This window comes from Sarcophilus harrisii, chromosome 2 (assembly GCF_902635505.1).
Source record: "Sarcophilus harrisii chromosome 2, mSarHar1.11, whole genome shotgun sequence".
Taxonomy (NCBI): Eukaryota; Metazoa; Chordata; class Mammalia; order Dasyuromorphia; family Dasyuridae; genus Sarcophilus; species Sarcophilus harrisii.
Window position 1 is genome coordinate 283714353 of NC_045427.1, and position 21243 is coordinate 283735595.

The 21243-nt window shown below is 38.0% G+C and overlaps 1 protein-coding gene across 3 annotated transcripts in view; it reads left to right on the forward strand.

Annotated features, from left to right (window-relative positions):
* Nucleotides 1-4786: 4786 nt before the first annotated feature.
* Nucleotides 4787-21243, forward strand: part of OTUB2 (OTU deubiquitinase, ubiquitin aldehyde binding 2) — a 37157-nt gene continuing 20700 nt past the window's right edge. Inside the window, exons 1-2 of one of the 3 annotated variants that reach the window (XM_031952335.1) lie at nucleotides 4787-4986; nucleotides 5876-5975. In XM_031952335.1, coding sequence (XP_031808195.1) covers nucleotides 5919-5975 — 57 coding nt within the window. In that variant the 5' untranslated portion in view covers nucleotides 4787-4986; nucleotides 5876-5918. Of the gene's footprint in view, nucleotides 4987-5858; nucleotides 5976-21243 lie in introns of those variants that run through there. The other 2 variants (XM_012547377.3, XM_031952336.1) reach the window with 2 other exon arrangements.

The window sequence follows — 21243 nt, forward strand, 5'->3', positions numbered from 1 at the left end:
GCCAGGCTGGAGAACTAAAAAATAGAGAGAGTGGGACAGGACAATAGGACCAGACACTGTGCAGTGGTCCTCATACTTTTGTTCTCAATATCTTTATCCTATTAAAAATGATTGAGGATCTGTCCAAAGAGTTTTTGTTTATGTGGTTTATAGTTATAGATATTGATCACATTAAAAATAAAAGCTAATTATGAATTTGTAGACTCTCTGAAAGGATTTCAGAGATTCCCAGGATGCTCTGGATCAGACTTTGAGAACCACTGTTGTACGGGAAAGGGGAGAACTGTGTAGCATCCTACCAAACCTGAGGAAAGAACAGAGTATCACTGAAAATTACACTCAAAAATAAATTGGAAGAGAGGCCTAGGCTATTGAGTCATGAATTGCCCAGGAAAGGAAGAGGTTGAAACACTTTGAAATCCAGTCTCCAGGGAAATCACCAACAGAGAGGATAGAGTCAGAAAGTGAATAGGGAAAAAACAGGAGGAGAAGAAAGATTGAAATTAGGAAAGATCTCAGAAAGAATAAAATGCAAAAACTTCTAGCATGAGCCAATAAAGCAACAAGGGAACATTAACAACAAAAGGAAATATGGCTTCCAGATCTAGCAAATGAGTTCAGGCATCTATGAAAAAAATACTGCAAAACAAAGGAAAATGACCTAATATTAGAGGAGATGGAAGGAAGGAAGGAAGGAAGGAAGGAAGGAAGGAAGGAAGGAAGGAAGGAAGGAAGGAAGGAAGGAAGGAGGGAAGGAAGGAAGGAGGGAAGGGAGGGAAGGAAGGAGGAAAGGAGGGAAGGGAGGGAAGAAGTGAAAAAGGGAAGGAGGGAGGGAAGGAAGGAAAGGAGAGGAAATGAAGGAAGGAATAAAAGAAGGAAGGAAGGAAGGAAAGGGGAGGAAATGAAGGAAAAAGGGAGGGAAGGAGGGAGGGGAGGAAATGAGGGAAAAAAGGAGGGAGAAAATGAGGGAAGGAAGGGAGGGAGGGAAAGAAGGAAGAAGGAAGGGAAGGAGGGAGAGAGGGAAGGAAGGAGGAAGGAAAGAGGGAGGGAGGAAGGAAGGAAGGAAGGAAGGAAGGAAGGAAGGAAGGAAGGAAGGAAGGAAAGAGGGGAAGGAAGGAAAGAAAGAGGGGAAGGAAGGAAAAAAGAGGGAAGGGAAGAAAGGAAAGGAGAGAGGGAAGGAAGGAGAGAGGGAAGGAAGGAGGGAAGGAGGGAGGAAGGGAAAGAAGGAGAGAGGAAAGGAAGGAAGGAAGGAAGGGAAGGAGGGAGGGGAGAAGGAAGGAAGGAGGGAGAGAAGGAAGGAAGAAAGGAAGGAGGGAAGGAAGGAAGGAAGGAAGGAAGGAAGGAAGGAAGGAAGGAAGGAAGGAGCAAAAGAACCTAATGCTTTGATCTATACTTTGAGTCCACTTTTCTCTCTTGAGGTAGATATTGTTAAAAAAAAAAATGTTTCATAATGAATTATTTGGAACTGTGCTTGATTTTTATGTTGACTACAGCTCCTAAGTCTCTGAGAGTTGATAATCTACAATATTTTTATTATTGTATAAATCATTCTGATTCTGCCCACTTTACTATGCTTCAGTTCATACAGATCCTCCTTGGGATTTGTTTTGTTTTTTGAAACCACCTTCTTTATCATTTCTTATAGTTCAGTAGCATTCCATCATGTTTATATACTCTTTACTTGATTAAACATTCTCCAATTGATGGGCATCCCATTAGTTTCCAATTCTTTGCAACCAGGAACAGAGCTACAAATGTTTTTGTACATGTGGACCCTTTCCTTGATTTCTTTGGGATATAGATTTAGTAGTGGTATCACTAGGTCAAAAAGTATATGCAGTTTAGTACCTTTTGGGACACAGTTCCAAACTGCTCTTAAGAATGGTTGGACCAATTCACAACTTCCATAATATTGCATTAAGGTACTTGTTTTTCCCATATCCTCTCCAGCATTTGTCATTTTGCTTTTTGGTTATCTTAGGCAAGCTTATGGATGTAAGATGGTTCCTCAGAATTTTTTTAACTTGTATTTCTATCACTGTGAGTGCTTTAGGGCATTTTTTCCATATGGCTATTTATAACTTTGATTTTTTTTCCTCTGAAAGCTACCTATTCATATCCTCTGATTATTTATCAATTGAAGGATGGCTCTTATTTTTATAAATTTGACTCAATTTATATATCTTAGAAATGAAATCTTTATCAGAGAAATTTAATACAAATATTGTCCTGCTTCTTTTCTAGGTTTAGCTGCATTGGCTTTATTTGTACAAAAAAAAAAATTAATTCTATGGAATCACAATCATCCATTTTACCACTTCTAAACCTTTCTATCTCATATATAATCATGAATTTTTCCCTTATCCACAGATCTGACAGATAATTTCTTCCATGCTCTTCTTGCCTAGAATATCACATTTTAAATCTAAACCATGTACGTATTTTAAGCTTATCTTGGTTATGGTATGAGAGGTTGATCTACATCTAGTTTCTGCCAGATTGTTTTCCAAGTTTCTCAATGTTTTTGTCAAATAGTGTATTCTTGCTCCAGTAAGTAGAATTGCTAGGTTTATCAATGCTAGGTTACTGTGTTCATTCAGTCTGGTAAATTGTGTACCTAGTTTATTTCATTGATTATCCTCTTTATCTCTTATTCAATACCAAATGTTTTGACAATTATGGTTTTGTTTGACATCCAGTACTGAAAGGTCTCCTTCCTTCCCATTTTTTAAAATTGATTCCTTTGATATGCTTGACCTTTTGTTTTCTAGATGAATTTTATTATTTTTCTTAGCTCTATAAAAAATTCTTGGACAGTTTGATTGATATGACATTGAATAAATAAATTAGTTGAGATAGTATTATATTTTTTATTATATTGATTTGACCTAGCCATAAGCAATTACTAATTCTCCAAAAATTATCATTATGCCTTTATTTGTGTAAAGAGTGCTTTATGATTGTATTCATTAAATTGCTGTGGAGTCTTGACAAATAACCAGATATTAGAATGTTTATAATTATTTTAAATAGAATTTCTCTTTTTTCTCTCTTCCTGCTTTGGTGGTAATATACAGAAATACAAATTATTTATTTGGGTTTGTTTTATATCCTACAAACTTTGCTTAAAATGTTAATTGTTTCAATTAGTTTTTAATCAGGTCTCTTCCTTTCTTCAAGGTCCAACACTTTTTTACCTACATCATGCTATCCCCTCTAATTTCTCACAGTCTTATTATTTTCCTCCTTTGCACTAATCACATTCTCCCTTATATTTTGGCCATATTTTTCCTCCTTTTTCTCCCTATTAGATTATAAAATGGTTGAAAATAAGACCTGTATCATCTGTACTTGTATAATCCATTAGTATGGATACAAAGGATTCTATATTAAGGAATAAAATTGTTCTGGTGCTATAGAATCATTTGGCATTTCACAGCCTAAAGACTGAAGGTGAGGGAATATTAAAGGGACAATATTTTTTTTTTCTCCTTTCATTGGAGGGGAAACAACACAAAAAGTGGAAGTGAGTGAGGAGGATCAAGATGAGATTTTTCAAACTGGGATAACACACTGCAATCAGCACAATGTCATCTACAAACAGAAGTACCTCAAGTATTTCAACATACATAGAGAATTCCTCTTCAATTTGGGCTGTAGCGAATTTATTTCACCACAGTTACTGATACCTTCAGTTATTTATGTTTCACTTGTTTATTATCATAGGGTCACTGAACAAGGATGTTTCTGTTGTATCTCTATTATACATCTTAGTTACAAAGTATGACTGTTTGAGGAATAAAGAAAGGATATATTTGAGAAGGTAAGATAAGAAAAAATACATATAATCAAATTTAAAAACTTTTTAAAAGACAAAAAAGCAGTTTTCTTTTGTTGTTGTAGCTCTTTCCAATTATATTATTATTGACACTGTGTATAAGCAGTAATCTCCTAAAACATTCATGCTTTCCATCATTAAAAAAAAAAAGGGAAATCATACTGCAACGGACAATGAATTAGAAGTCCAGAAATCTGAGTTCAGGTATTAGCATTATCAATAAATTTTGTCACACACATCCTAGCCCAAAGTCGGCTAGATTCAATAAATAAAGTCTGTTGCATAGTCAATGATTCAAAAGTCAAGAAAGACCTGGGTTTGAATGCTGTCGCCATTCCTGCTTTAAAGGCAAGTCACTTAGCATCTGGGAGCCTCAGTTTCTAAATCTGTAAAATGGGGGAAATAATAGCAGTAGCGTATTCAATTTCACAAGAATAATCCATGTGAAATCTTGTGCAAACTTTGAAAGACTGTATAAATGACTATTCTTATTATTGACTGTAGATTAATATCAATTCAAGAGAAAAGAAGAGAAACTTTAATTTGGAAATAACACAAAGCTAAATACTACCCAGACAATGAACTAAATACTATGCCAGATGCAAGCTAAGTTCCTGGTCTTCTGACCTTGAGTAAACAATTTATGTAAATCTGTTTCTTTATTGAAAATCCATAGGGTTAAGAAGCAATAACGAATACTAACGAAATTAAACTGTAGAAAACATCGTTTTACGTTTTATTTTTTAAAAGACACAAGTTCATTCAGCGTTTCAAAATGGGACCAGTCCTTTGAGATTTTTAACTCTTATAGTTGAGGTTTCTGTCTTTTTAAAAAAAGGTGGCGTTCAGTTACTGAAGGCCTAAACATAGGCTAAAGGCAATTGAAATCCCACCCTCTTTCTGTGACGTATATGATTCGCTGCTTCTGATTGCAGCCTTTAGGCGTCAACCTCAGGGTGTGTATCTTACTGGGACACTGTGAAGATCTCACCTCTTGTTTGCTGAGCGGTCGGGTGTATTGCTCTACACTCCGCACCCCCAGGGGCCCCCGACCGGTCTGAACTGGAGATATCTTTCTGTGGCGCCCTCCCGCGCCGGATCTCCTTCTCCCTGGGGCGGGACGCTTTCCAGAGGCTCCGGTCATTATGGTCAGTGCAATGGGTGGGAGTGGAAGGGATATGGGGTTCCCAAGCTCGGGGCGCATGTGCACATTCGGAAAGGGGGCGAGACATAATAGAAAGGGTGGAGAGGGGACTGCAGAACTCCTGGTCCGTCTCCACCCCAAGCCCTTTTGATTGAGATTTCTTTTTGCATTTAGAGTCCTTCTTCCCTTCCCCCAAATCTCACCCACCCGTAACCCTAACCCTGGGACCTACGACTCTCTGAGGGGAAAAGTGCGGGGACCCCCGTTGTCCCCTGTCCTTGTTCCAAACCGGGGTGCTAGGAGCTGGGTTGGGGTGCCGGGATGGATATTGGTAATGAGTGGGAGGATGAAGGCGGCTGGGTAGGGGGGGAAGAAGACCCAGGCCAATATCCTTATACCCTATATCCTTAACACGCCAGCTTCCCTGAGTGCCCCGCCCTCCTCTAAACCTCCCCCCAGAAAATTTGTCTGACCCCGTGAGAGCCTCTTAGAAAAGAAGCCTTAGTCTGAAGTCAGCTAGAAAAGCCGGGCTCGAATGGCCACCCCATCTGTTTACCCCCTGTGTGACCTTGGGGTAGCTATTTGGCCCCTCAACCTCAGTTTTCTCATCTGTTTAAAAAGAAAAAAGAAAAGAAAAACAATTGAACTAGTTGAACTCTACGGTTTCTTTCAGCTCTAAAACCGATTCTATGAATGAATCAATTCAATAAGCATCTATCAAATGCCTACTATATGTGCCAGGCATAAACTCTAAATCCAACTAAATACCCTCCAACCAGACCTCACCCCAACTAGGTTTGACTTGATGCCTTTTATGTTCTGTGATCAGACACAGGTGACCCACCAATTTTGGGGGGCAAAAGGAAACGCCAACCTTTTCCTCCTCCCCCCAGAAAGACAAGTCCAAAGGTTGGGTGCACTGGAGCCAGGAAAGTGATGGAAGGGCTTGAGAAGCAGTTACCCCTATCCCGAACCCCCTCCGCCAGAGCCCAGGTGGGTGAGCCGGCAGGCATTTATCGCTCCTAGCCAGACAGGGCTGCGTGTCTTTATCTTTGCTGAAGGTACTTTGGAGAAGTGAGCGCCACTTTTCTTTCCCGTCCTTTTCTGAGGGGAGCTGCAGCTGCCCCGGGACTGCTCACGTTTCCCGTGTCCATAGCCAGGGCACGCTTATTGTAGAGTATACTAGACCCGAGAACAGGGTTGGGTGTGAGCAGGGAAAATGGAGATAGATGAAAGGGGATTGGTTCACTCTTTTTGCTTCTCCCCTTACCTTCTAAAGTGGGGAGAACAGCACTCGCTGTATTTTGATTCAGAGGAAACAGCTTCGAATTATGACTGGTATTGTCTATTACCTTACCTGTATGAGAATCATCTCCTTCATCTGTAAAATGGGGAAGTCTGGATGTTTTCTAAAGAACCCTTCCAACCCTAAATATTAGGCTATGAGGAGGTCAGCTCACGAGGTCGCCTCGGGCCAGACTCTCCAGCCCTGAGGCATTTGAGGGATCAGGAGCACGTTCCAGCTCTGATGCATTCCAAGCCCTGCCCTGGCGTGGATCTGAGTAATGGCGTACCCAAAGAGTCAGTCACCCAAACTGTTTGCTGTGAGACAGAGGACTGGTGGGACTGCCTGGGGCTAAACTAGTCAGTCTGGTGCTGACCATGGCTTGCAGTGTTCTTGTCTGAGGATCTTTTAAGGAGATTTGGTGGGTGTTCCCTGTTAAGCTTGAGTCAGCAGCAATAGATCCTAATTCCTTTGCTAACAGAGATATTGTGCATTTGGGGTGTCAGGAGCACTCAGAATGAGTGCTTTGAACGCCCATTCACCTGAAGGGAAAACAGGACAAAATAAACCAGGTGGTAAGAAATGTGTTAAGACACCGGGTAGTCTTATCTTCTAGCACCATTCTAGTGTGTCTCTGAACTGTGGACTCAAGAAGAGGGACCAGACCAGGGATGTCACTGATGTAAGAACTTCAGCTAGATTCTACTTGGAGCTTAAATGACTTGCCCAAGATCACTCAGCCAAGATCCTCCTGGCTTGTTGGCTCAGGCAGCCTTTTCTAAAGTTAGCAAAAGAAAAAGGCCATCTAATCTAATTTCCAGCAGTCCCTCTTCAGCATCCCACATTATAGCTTCTGACAGAAACTGTGGGAAATTAGAAAGGACAGCGGGGAAGGGAGAATAGAAGTGAGCAAGAAAGGAAAGGGACTTGCTTAAGAAGTAGCAAAGATTACATTAGAGGGAATGACAAGCAATAGACAGATACACCTAAAGTTCAAAAAGGAAGCTGAATCTTCTGTTTGCTATAGCCCAAATCAGAAGGCAAGGCTCCAGACAGTTATAGAATTTTAGAACTAGAAAGGATGTTAGATGCTCTCTATTCCAAATCTTCATTATATAGACAAAGAAATGAGACCTAGCAAAATTGAATGACTTCCCCAGATCATTCAGCTCTTAAGTAGCAGAGTTTAAACTGGGTCCTTTGGATTTCTAAAGACAATGTTCTTAAACCATAGTATCACTGATAAATGGCGAACCATTCAGTGGGGACCAAGTGTACTACTTATTCAGGTTTTCACTTAAACAATTAATTGTCTGCCATGTGTGAATCTCTATATGAAGAGATGGAGGAAATAAGTTTAATTAAGAGAGAATCTATGTCCTTATGGAACTTAACAGTCCAATGGGAAGTAGTCAGCCATAGTCACAAATAAAGAAGATTCCAGATAAGTAGATTAGAGAAGTGCTAAGATGTATTTGAAGTTCGAGGGACTCTTATAGGGAACTAAAAGAAGTGGTATTTGTTGTTATTGTTCTTCCATCATTTTCAAAGAGAATTGATGACATCAGGAGAATGATACCTTGACTTACAAGTGAATTAGATTTTAGTGATGTAGGGCTGTGCAAAATCATCAGCCTTATTCTCTCTTCTAGTGTCATCTGAGTACAGTGGCAAGACATAGGTCAAGAGGAAGGTTTTAGTCCCTGGTGATATTTGAATCCAATTTTAAAAGATGAATAGAAATTGAAGATGCAAAAAGGAAAAGGGAGGATATTTCCTACACAAAGCACATAAAAAGGCAAAGGCATAGAGCAGGAAAGCACAGAATTTGCTCAAAGGATAGTAGTTATTCTGTTAGGTGCTGGTAGAGTGAGATAAAGCTGGCAATCTCATGGTACCAGGTTGCAGAAGGCTTTGAATTCTGGCAATAGGGAAGGGACAGGAAGGAAGTGAATAAATATTTTTATAGCACCATATATTATACATAAATATGCACCATATATATGCATCAGGCCTGTACTAAATGATTTTTTAAATAAATATTATTTCATTTGATCTTCTTAACAACACTTTGAGTTTGGTACTATTATTATTATTATCCCTATTTTACAGTTGAGGAAATTGAGACAAAGAGAAGTTTTAAAAGTTATGAAAGTTAAATGACTTGCTCAGGGTCACAGTTTTGAAAACCTGTTTTGAATTTGAGTCTTCATGACTTCAAGACCCAGTGCTCTATCCACTGCACTGCCATGTGCCTTTAACAGAGGCAGAAACAGATTTTGTAATTTACTCATTAAGCAATATGTAGTCACTGAAGATATTTGGACATTTAAGAGGAGTGATTTCTAGAATATTTCATTAATCTTTGGATGCTATGTTTTTGAAGCTACTTGACAAAGTGTTGTCCAAACAATAACAACCTAAATAATGAGAAAACTCAAAACTATCTCAAAGAGATTGGTTGAAGGACTTAGCAATGTGTTACATGGAAAAGAGATTACTTAGGAGTAATAGAACCATTTTCAAATATTTGAAGGGCTGTCACATGAAAGAAGGTTCTGTGTTTTACTTTGTGCTTGGCAAATAGTAAGAACTTAATAAATGCTGGTTCATTTTTTTCCTATAGATAGAGATACTGTATAAATACTTGAAGAAGTAGGTTTAGCCTACTGTGGAAAAGTCAGGGTGTTATGGAGAAAGCATTTTAGGGCAACTAGCTGGTATAGTAGATACAATGCCAGGCTTGAAGTCAGAAAGACCTACAGTCAAATCTGGTCTTAGACACTGGCTGTGTGCCCTGGGCAAGTCACAACCTAGTTTGCCTCAGTTTCCTCATTTGTAAAATGAACTGGAGGAGGAAATACAAACCACCTCAGTACCTTTGCCAAGAAAAATTACAAGTGAGATCACAGAGAATCAGCCCCTACTAATAGGAATGAACAGGACAACAACATAGATTTAGGAGTCATTTGCCTAGAGGTAAGAGTTGGAAAAAAAAATTCAATTGCCAAGGCAGAGAACACATAGGCAGAGAAAGAGAAGAGTTAAAAAGATCAGAATGATACCAGCCTGTCTGTTTAATTATACACTTACTAAGTACCTATATAGAAGGCCCATGCTCTAGGACTAACTAATTATATTTTGGACTCATTGTCAGTTGGATGAGTCCTTGGACAGAGTTAGTTTGATATAGTGAGAGCTAATATAAAAGGCAGTTGGAAAACCATTCTATTTAGGGTTAGATAGGATAATGAGGATGATGACATATAGCATTTTAAAAAGCACTTTATAGGCATTATTTCAACTGGTTTTCGCAACAACCTGGTGAGGTAAATGCTCCTATTATCATACCCATTTCATAGATGAGAAAACTGGTACTAAGGGAGTTTAATTTAAATTATTCAACATCACATGACTAGTTAAATGTCTGTCTGTGGCAGAATTCAAATTCAGGTTTTCCTGACTCCAAATCTAATACGTCATCTACTGGTTTCACTTCCTGGCTTTTTGTTGTACAGTATTTGGCACATAATTGGTGCTTAATAAATGTTTATTGACTGATTATATGATCTTGGTCCAAAAACTTCCCCATCAGTTTTGGTTTCTTCATTTGTAAGATGCCCTATCCTCTAAAATAATTCTAAAATTCTGTTATCATAATAGAATGATATTCTCATATACTAGAATTCTAACATTCTAAAGCATTGGATTCAAATAGTTCAGAATAATTGAATGGAATCAAATTGGATTATTCAAATATTCTGACTACCTCCAGTATTAGAATTTGATGACTGACTTCTATCAATCTGTTCATACTCTCATCCCTAAGAAGGATTAAAAGCATCAAGTAATTTAAAAGAAAAAAAATAAAAACCAATCCCTCAATTTAGTAGTAGAGTGTTTATGTATATGAAGGAGAAATGGGTGAAATATTTAACCTATTAAGTGCAGTTAGGTGGTATGGGAGATAGAACATCAGGCCTGGAATCAGGAAGCCCTAATTCAAATCCAGCATCATTTAGTAGTTGCATGATCCTGGGTAAATTATTTAATCCTGTTTACCTCAGTTTCCTCATTTATAAAATGAGCTAGAGAAGGAAATGACAAACCACTCCAGTATCTTTGCCAAGAAAACCCCATATGGAGTCATGAAGAGTTAGACATAACTAAAGTGACTGAATGACAACAAAGTAAATCTATTAAGTCAGATACTTTCTGAAAGCTGAAGGAATCCACTTATAAGAGTTAGATAGTAGCAGTGAATAGAAGGCCTAGAAGGCCTAGTTAGAAGGAGCTGGCCTTGGAATAAGAAAAAGAACTGAGTTTAACTGTCTCTGACACATTAGGGCACTACTATGATCACAGGCAAGTCACTGGTGAATGTTTTAAGACTGTAAATTGTTTAGTCTATATTAGTAGAGGGAGTGTCCATACTGGGAATACCCTACACTAATAAAAGCTCTCAGTGACCATGATGATGCAGTAGAGGAGGAAAGGATGAAAGGCTTTCATATATATTAGGGTATTATGGTTATATTATTACTATGAGTTGCTTTGGGGGAATAGCTGTAATTTGGGACACACTCCAATCCCACTAATCATCCATTATGTTATAATAGGGGTGATTCAGTAGCATGATGTCTTGGAAGGAATGCTGCACTTTGGGTCACAAGAACTTGAGTTGGAATTGCAGCTTTGACATTAGTTTGCTTTGTGACCCCAGGCAAATCACATGATCTCTCTGAACTTCAAAATTAATTCATCTGAACAGTATAGGTAATAATACTGATACTCCTTTCCTTACAGGGTTGTCAGGAAAATATTTTTTTGGTAATCTTCAAACACTATATGAGTGTGCCTATTATTATTCTGCTAGGCTGTGTCCTCAGGGTTGAACCTAGGCTAGCCAGTTGGTGTTCTCCTTAATTAACAGATAGAGAATCTGACATTCCTGGAGACTAAAGCTGTTCTCTCCATGAGTCACAAAGCTCATTAGTTGGGCATCTGGCAAGAAAAGCCAGGATTCCACCTTGCAGAACTCTCTTGTCCTGTCTTCTTAGAAAATAGACTGGCAGGCTTAGAGACTTTTAGTAACTTTTTTGGGAAATGCTTCTGTCCCTTTGAAACTTAAAGATATCTAGTAATTGTGTCAAATTCAAACCCTGTACTTTCATACTAAATGCCCAGTCAGAAAAGTAGATGAAAAGACTCACATCCTAACATGAGGAAACCTAGGAGATTACACAGAGGTTGGACAAAGATTCAGGACCAGCGATCAGCCTTAGTTATAACTCCTGATGAGCTGATAATACAAAGACTTTACAGCTGAGTTCACAAGACTAGCTCTAGCTTGTGATGATTTTCTAGCCCTACAACTGGGTCAAAGAAGATGCAAGAGGGTCAAAAGTACAGGTGGGCCGAGTTTTTCAGACATATGATATTTGAAAATGTAGATTTACAAAATTGAGAAATTAAGGGGCTATTTGAATGATCAGTAGAGTCTTCAATTTAATAGTTAATAGTTAGAATTTGATATAGGGCTTTAAGACTTAAAAATGTTTTATGTAAGCTATTTCATTTGATCCTCATAAAAGCTCTGAGTCAAATGCTGTTGTTATCCCAATTTCACAGAAAAGGAAACTAAGGCTGGAGGAAGTTGTGTCTTGCCTAAGGTTACATAATTAACAAGTGTTTAAGGAAGAATTTAAACTCAGATCTTCCTAAAGCTAAGATCAGCACTCTATCCACCGAACCATTTAGCTCACAGTTCACCCAAAGTAGACAAGAAGCAAACAAAGGTTCAAAACCTACAAAATTTAAATACATAGTTTTAGAGATTGCTGCCATTTGAAGATCCATTAATTAGGAAATGAAAAATATGTTAGTGTTGTACAGTGTTCCAAAAATCTTGGTGCAGTTTAAATATATTAAATCTTTTAGCTATTGATCTTTTCAGCTTTTAGCTATCAGTATTTTAAGCTATTAAAACTTTAAATTGCTCTAAGACTTTGGGAAATTTGGGAAAAACTTTCTCAAATTTGGGAAAATATAATTCAACTTACCAAAAAATATGTTTAATGTACAACTTGTCTGGAATGCATCAGATGCAAACAGCAAAACATAAGGAACTCAAAGTAATGCTTAGAAATATTCATAAGGAAGATATAAAATGTTGTCATCTATATATCTGAGTTATATTTGTGACATAGTTAAAAAAGAAAACAAAAAACAAACTTGACCTTGGATCACATTAAGGGAAGTATAGTGTCTTTATGTTATCTACCTCATTCAAACTGTGTCTGTGCTCAGTTCTGAATGTCATAGTGGGAAAGACATTGACTAGTTGTCAACGAGGACATCTGGATATGTAGAATTAGAGAAGAGTCCCCAGGATGATAAAGGGACTGAAAGATTGTGCCATAGGAGGATTGAATGAAGGGAGTGATGCCATTTAGCCTTAAGAAGAGAACACTTAGTCAAGACATGAGAGCTGTATTCAAGTATATGAAAGAACTATCATGTGAAAATGAATTTTTGGTTGGTACCAGAAGGCAAAACTAGGAGCAATGGGTGAAAGTTAGAGGTAAATTTTTGTCTCTGTAGGAGGAAAAATATCTTTACAACTAGAATTTGCCAAAAGTTGAATGGGTCATTTCAAGAAATAGTGGGCACCCCATTACTAGAGAGTTTCAAGAAGAAGGTATATAATCATTTGTAGAAGGGATTCCTTTTCTAGCTATGGGTAGGACTACCAAATTTCTGAGAACCCTTCCAACTCAAGTTCTATGAATATATAATTGGAAGTATGTATTGATTGAATTAAAAACATTTGGACATTAGTTATTTGGAATATAGAAAGTATTATCCCATAAGAATGAATGTGATACATAACAGTTTCTTAAATTAGCCTACAAAAGTGTATTTTACCCAGAGTGAGTGAATGAATAAATGAATGAACATTTAATGTTTACTATGTGCCTAGCAATGTGTCAAGCTCTAGGGGTATAAAGTCAGGACCTGCCCCCAATCTGCTTTCATTTGCCTGTTAAAGAAAGATAACTTATAGAGAACATTTGTAGCCATGGAAGGATATTTTGTTTTGAAAAGTTACAGAGATGATAAGTAGAGCCACCAGGGAATGGATTGACGCTTGCCAGGAGCAATGACCAGGTTGATTTGAGCTCTTTTCCAAAGGAAGGGTGTGTGAGGATAAAGGTGGGAAGCTGTTGAGTGAATAACCAGAAAGGGTAAAAAGAAGCATGGCTAAAGTTGGATCTAGATATAATAGAAGAGTGAAGCAATTATCAAAACGGGGTTCTAGGGCATGAACTTTCAGATGGAAAGATTTTGGTCCTCTGGACCAAATATATATATATATATATATATATATATATATATATATATATATATATATATTAAATAGAGTTGGACCTAGATGTGTTTGCATGACTAAGATAACAATTCAGTGGAACACTGGTGGAGAAGGAGTTACAGCACTTTACTTATAGTGCTATCAGAATTAATCAGGAGTCCATCCAATGAAGAAGCCTCCTGTAGGTATCTCTGTCCCCACCGGCATCATTGACCTTGCTCCTTAAGGGGTCCCTGTGGACATTTGAGGAGATTTCTGAAGTGGACAAAGGAAAGAATGGAAATGGCCTCTAGTACATGGAGAAAGAGCAGATTCTCCAGTAACTTTCAGGGTGAACAAGGACTTTGCTGAGACTGTTCCAGTAGGAGAATGGATAAAAGCTTGGGTTAAAAGGTATCACGGAGGTGTTAAAAATAAATGGATTGTTCAAAAATTGTCAACTGAGTAAAGATCGCCTAAATTTCACTCATGTTGAGAAAGTTAATGACAAGGATATTCATTGCCAATAATTCAAATTAGAGAGTAATACTTTCTTAAGAGCAACCATCACCAACCCTCCAACTGTCTTCCCAACCACATCTTGAGTTTTGTCCTTCCATGCTTTTCCATCCATTTCCCTAATTTTGTGACCTGGTTCAGTGTCTTTCTCACCAAACCTTCTATTTCCATCATCATTAGAGTGTTTGGTACCTCTATTTATCACCCTTGTCTTATTGTCATGCATTTTGAAGTTGTTGGGTTATTTTTTAATGGGATGTCTTTTAACATTTTTTCTTAAGTTTTTTTTATTATGATACTAAAATACTAATGACTTGGGGGGATTTATTGGCTATCTTTGTGACTTTGAGTAAATCAATTTTTATTTCCTTTGCCCTCTTCCTAGCATCCATTTCCTTTTACTCTTTTCTAATCATCCATATCATGAAATACACTTATAACTTATTTATTCTTTTTATGTCCTTTAGGAGAGTTAGTACTTCTAAGGTACAAAATTCAAACTCCTTCTTTTGTCCCATATCTGCCTCATTTTCTCTTTGTCTATATTTTTTTTTTGGCAGGAACTTTTTCTACCTCATTTCCAGAAATATAAAGTTATAAATAAATCCATGCCAAATAGTAGAGGTAGTTTTGTATCCTGAGTCATAAGGCCTAGTTCTGTATGTCCCCTGTTCTCACTGCGCCTATGTCCCACGTGCTGATAGCCTTCAACAAGGGACAGTACCCCTTCCCCTAGGGTGGATACAGTCCTGAGAATTATAACCTTTGTAAAAGTAGTCTCCTCTTGTGTCCACTCACTCCAAGTTGAGACCCATTATAAAGTCTGAGAATCTCAGGTCTCTCAACACAGACACAGACCTTCCTTCACCATGGCATAATTTTTTAATGGAACTCTTCCAGTTTCCCCTTCTAGACTGAGACTGCCCTTTAATCACTGCTTTTGTTCTGCCTGCCCCAAACTCCCCTCACCACTCTCTCTGAGGAATCTGGCCAGGCCACATAGAAGAAGCAGCATTTAAATCAGACCTTATCTTAAGACAGCATGGGAAGAATACCTAGATTTTGATCCTGGCTCTGCTCTCAACCCATATGACCTTGGGCAACTTACCACATTCCAAATCTATAAAAACTGGGAGGTTAGGTTAGAAAATCTCAAGGCTAATAGTACCAACACACGACTAAGCAATCAATCAGTGGCAATCAATTAATTAGTTTGCAGCTGTTAAGCACCAACTATGTGCTGAGGCACATTTTTTAGCAGGTATGTAGGAGAGTTAGCAAAAGGAATGGGTAAAATATCTACTGTTTCCAGTCTCATTTGAATTTGATTTATTTTAAAATACATTTTTCCCCCTCCATTGGCTATCTGTATGGCATTTGGAGGTGAGAAGTCTCTTCTGGAAGTTGACCCTCAAAACACCACACTCACTGAAAGATATTGTTGACTGGACTGAGACCAGAAGTTATGAAAGTGCTCTTTTAGACTTCAAGGAAGCAAGGTGAAGAAGGCATATTTTAGTGTGGGCTTTGGGCCATGTTTGGATAGCTCCTGGGGTTGTTCCTAGCAACTGTCAAAGCAAAAGGCTTTAGTCCTAGAGAGAGCTAACCTCCCTAAGGGTGGTTCTGTATAAACATAACTCAGGCCTTTCTTTTACTACCACAGTAACCCTGAGATCACTTCGTCTTTTTTACATACATCACAGTTGTCTAATCTGTTAAATGGAGTTAATAATATTTGCGTTATCTCCCTCATAAGGTTGTTTAAAGCAGGGCTTCTTAAATTTTTTCCACCCGAGACCCCTTTTCACCCAAGAAATTTTTATGTAATCACCCTGGATACATAGGGGTGATTCAATTATGAGACTCCATAGGGAGTCATGACCCACAGTTTAAGAAGCTGGGTTTCAAAGTGCTATTATAAAACAATGTTTATTATTATTTATTTATTTACCTTTATGCTTTTTGCAGGCAAAACCCTGCTTGATTTTGTCTCCTTGCCTCTTCCTCTGTTAAATGATATTTCCTGTTAAATAGCATGAGGGTGTAATTAGCAGGCACTTGAATGACCTGGTCTCTGCCTACTTTTTCATAATTATATTTATAATAATAATAATTATTACATTGAACTTTAAGTCTTGCAAAATGCTTTACATATGTTAACTCATTTGATCTTTACAATAACTATGGGAGATAGATACTATTATTATCTCCTTAAACTGAGGCCCAGAGGGGTTACATGAATTACCCAGAGTCACCTAACTCGTAAGCATATGAGACAATATTTGAACTCAGACCTAAATGTTCTCACAGTTTGATTTGTAGGGTGGCCTATACCAAGTCTTTCTCATATCATCATTTTAAGTCCCCTGTGTTCTATTAGTAAAGTGCCAGTGCATGTTCATATCCCTTGAGGAGGATACGTTTTATATGCCTCAAAATGAAAATATTCATGCCCTGTAATCTCATCAAGTTAATTGGAGACCTCATCAAATTGACCATAAGTTCCCAGATCAACCCCATTACATCTATGTTCCACTCCCTACCAATTAACCTTGCTCTTCGTCTATATCTATTCCCTATGTACATGTAAACTTGTTATTTCCTGTCACAACAGAATGTATATTTCTTAAAATCAAGGTCTGTTTCTTCTCTGTGTATCCTCCAAACCTATCCCAGTAATTCTGTACCAAAGTCTGGCATCTAAGTGCTTAATAAATTATGCTTTGTGGAATTGAATTAATAGCAACAAATGAATACTAAATTATTTAAAATTTGTTAAAAAAAAAAGTTTAAAATTTCCCCTTTTAATCTTCTTTGATACTTGTACTTGCATAGAAAATCCTTTCTTTAGAGGTAGTAAAGGAAACTTAAGCTTGTCCCAGGTCAGAGTTTATCACCAAAAATGAATTAGGAGAGGCCCAAGAAATGCTATAAATTATTCATGTTATCCTATATTAAATGTTTTCCAGATTTAAAGCATTTGTTTGTGCTTAATCTCACTTGATTCAGTTTTTTTTTTGACTATGTAAAATAATCTATTTTTAAAAGGAAATTTACCATAATGATCAGTAAATATTGATATTTTTTTTCTTTTATCTTTTTGAGCAGAGGGGGTAAGATTTTCTTGCTTTAATCACTGTCTTTGATTCAGTTTTAAAGGTCCCATTTGATTTACATTGGTCTGGTGGTTCATTATCTGAATTGAAATGAAATGAACCACTCTTGGACCATCTAACAGTTAACAAAAGGAAGTTTACTTAGTCATTGGGGGGAAGTATATTCAGTAAGGTTACAGAACTGGTTTAGGTTTTCCTATTCAATCAGATGGAGGTCAGACTTGACAAGTGATCTACCAAGCTGAAGGACACCAACTCTTTATGGGCTGGCCTTTTTATGCACTAGTACTGAAAAGCCACCATAGCTTCAACATTATCCTCCTAGACCAAGATTCTGCTTTTTTTGGGGGGGAAAACACACACACACATACACACACACACACACACACACCCCAAAACTAACAGATTACATGGCAGGGAGCTTGGAAAATACTGTTATCATTTATCATCATATCAATTGGGGTTAAGTGACTTGCCCAGAGTCACATAGCTAGAAGTGTTAAGTATCTGAAATCACATTTGAACTCAGGTCTTCCTGACTTCAGGGCTAGTGCTCTATGCACTGCACCATTTAGCTGCCTTTGTTCTTATCATTCTTTACTGGAAATGTCCTAAAGATTTTCCAGAGAACCTGCCCCTACTTAAATGGCTTTAGGCAGGACTTGAAGTAGAGTTTACTTCAGATTAAGCAAAAAAAGAAATAGAAAAGGAAAAAAAGTAAATACAAGTACTTAAGGAGAATAATAGTCCCAGGATGACTGAACATGGAGAGGAAAAGACTTGAAATTACAACTTTCAATGCCCTGCTTTAGAGGGACCAAAGTCCCAGATCTGTGATGCAGTAGGCTGGTATTGGGGACAGTTGACAGTGGATTTCCTGATGAAAAGCAACAGTGATGATTAGAAGCAGTACCAGGAACATCAGGAAAACAAAAGCAGATGATGACACTTCCAGTGGGTAACTAATCCTCTTCCAGTTAGGGTCATTTGCAGTAAGATAGTTTTACCTTCTTGCATAAAATGTAATTGCCAGCATCAGGACTAACATACCCAAAGTGTGTTATGGAAGATGTTGCTACCTTTAAATATACTCAGAATTCCTATTTGTACTATCCGGATTAAGACTACCACTTCTTTCTTAGAATGATGCTAATTTGTCAAGGGCATGGCTTCTGAGAGGTGGGTCACCTGATCAGACAGAAATATGATGACAGAGAGAATATTTCTCAGGGGCAGACCTTACCCTAAAATGAGGAAAGAGGGTGAATTTCTAAATATCTCCTCCATAAAATTAGATGGATCATATGATAGCAAACCTTCTGTAGAATAACATCATGGTCCCCATATCTAAATTTGCCATGAACCCATTCCCCCTCTTCTGCCTTTCTCATAAAAGCATCAATCTGATTATTTAGTTCAGCAGAGAACATATGTCTCTAATGGGTATTAACATGACCACGGTCAACACTGTAAAATTCTATTGACTAATTATATTGTAAAGGCATAGTATAATTCTTCCACTGGTCCTCATCCTCATGGGGAGAGCTTTTGATTGTCCAGTCTTTTTCTTTCTAGGCCACAGACCCTTTGATCAGACTTATGGCCACTTCTCACCAATCAACCATGCAGTTCATAATTCAGCCCACTGGGAGAAATTTTCAGAACCCCCATTGGTACCTCCTTTGTTGGATTAATGACTACAAATGTCTAGTTTTACATATTTCACATAGCATTTGGAGCCATTGGAGAACCAAGCCAAATGATAATCCTCAGGAGCAAAGTCATCATAGGAGCCCATTGGAATAATGAAGGAAACAAGGTACTGGGACTGAGACTAACAGTCTCAGCCTCAGGAAGAATTGTAACTTCTTTATGAAGGGTGCTAATACCCAAGGGGTCATAATGAGCATTATCTTGAATTTGCCATTTTCATTTAATAATAGAGACTTCTTATACCTTATAAGAGGAACCCCATTTTAGATATTCTAATGCTGTGATCTATTTGGTACCATCAATCAAAATAGGCAGACTTATAGTAACTTGGTAAATGGGAGCCATCAGTATATCCATTTGAGGAATGTTCTTTGAAATTCAGAGTCCATTAAGTTTCTTGGTTATCTTTTTTTCAGTCTGTGAAGAAATGAACATAAGTAGTCTGTCCTGGACTGCCTGGAATCATCCCACCCCCAATATTCCTCATACCTGGATTTACTTAGAGTTTATCTCCCATCTGTTGTCCCTTACATGGACCACTATCAGATCTATGGCTTCTGCCACCATGACCTTATCTGGCCTAGTCAACATATCATAAATGTAGTAGTGGGCATCAGTGTCCTTGATGAGTAGGATCCCTTTCTGCCCACCGTAGCAATGTTAGGAAGAGTTCAGGTAGCTCTAAGGATCCTGAAGGTATATTGGACTTCTTCCTAGTTATGGGAGAATTGCTTTTGCCTAGTTTCAGACATAAGAATGGGGGGGAAAGCATTAGTTAGCTACTTCAACAATCCATACCACTGCTGTGGGGTCTTGATCCACCATATTTATAAGGTTAGGAATAACTTCAGCAATTGATGTAAAAACTTTTTCTCAATGTCATCCTTGTAGTCCACTACAATCTACCAGGTGCCATTTGCCTTCTTCACTGGCCACTTGGGAGTATCACAAGGAAGTACTTTGGCCTCCTTTGCTTCCCTCACAAGGAAAAAATTAATTTCCACATCCCCATTAGGACCCAGAATTATTTGGAATTAATAACACAGGATGGCTCTAGTAAATCCAAAAGTCTCTCCACTTGGCCCCTATCCTTAATAACTGGCATAGAAGCACCCCTGTAGATTATGATTCCCCAAAACCCATGCTATTGGTTTCCCTTGGTAGTCTGAACTCCAACCTTCCCAAAGGAAACTCAAGATGCCCTTATGGGCCTATTGGAGGTTTCCTAATAGTAACGGAGCTGCTAGAGTCCAACAACATGAGTAGAGATGGAGTAAAGCTTTAAAGGAAACTTTAGGTTTGGGTGGGGCCAAAGGGCTCTTTCTATACCAGTGCTGAATACTTTCCCAAGCATCTCTGTAGATTGACCAGCAATTACTTCCTTATCAACCCTGTGTTTCAGGAAACATACCCAGAGGGTGTTATGGAAGATGTTGCTACCTTTAGCATACTCAGAATTCCTACTTGTACCAGCAAGCTCATTTGCCCGGATAGCTATTGTGGTTGTCCCAGTCTCTTGCTCAAATTTTACCACTTAGTCTATATAGTGTCTGTATAGTCTCATCTATATAGTGGAGCATCATTAAGAGGCTCATAGCTAAAGCATGTCACCATTAGGGCAGAGTACCGCTCCTATTGCCTTTGTCTCCTCTAAATAGGTCGGTTATAGGACATGAAGGGATTGGGGTGTATCTGTGTGTGGCTAAGGAATGGGGCATCCAAACCCATCTCTTTTAGGAATTTTATCCCCTCCCTATTTGCCCATGACCTTTCTCATTTTGACTCTAAGTGCCATCAGGGCACAGTTCTAGCTTCTATTTCTTCGAACTACTGACTGAGCATGGAGTTTACTTTAACTCTCCTTGTGCTAGTAACCCAGCTTTTCTAAGGCTGTTAGAAATAACCAGAGAATATCACTATCTTTATCCTCCATGTATAATACATCCTTTAACATCTACTGGCCTAATCTCTTCAAGTCAGTAGAGTTTTAATCTCTGACCCATTGACTGGGTTTGCCTTTGGTAACTACTGAGTACCAACTTCCTTCATAGATTCACATTCTGTTTCCTGTATTTACTACCTATGTAATCTTAAATTAAGATCTTTGACTTCAGGTTTTTACTCTGTAACATGAGAGGAATGTACTAGACCCCTGAGATCTATTCGAATTCTAAATTTTTTTTTTTAGTTTTTTCATTTTTATTTATTTTTCATTTTTTAATTAAAGCTTTTTATTTACAAAATATATACATGGGCAATTTTTCTTTTTTTATTAAA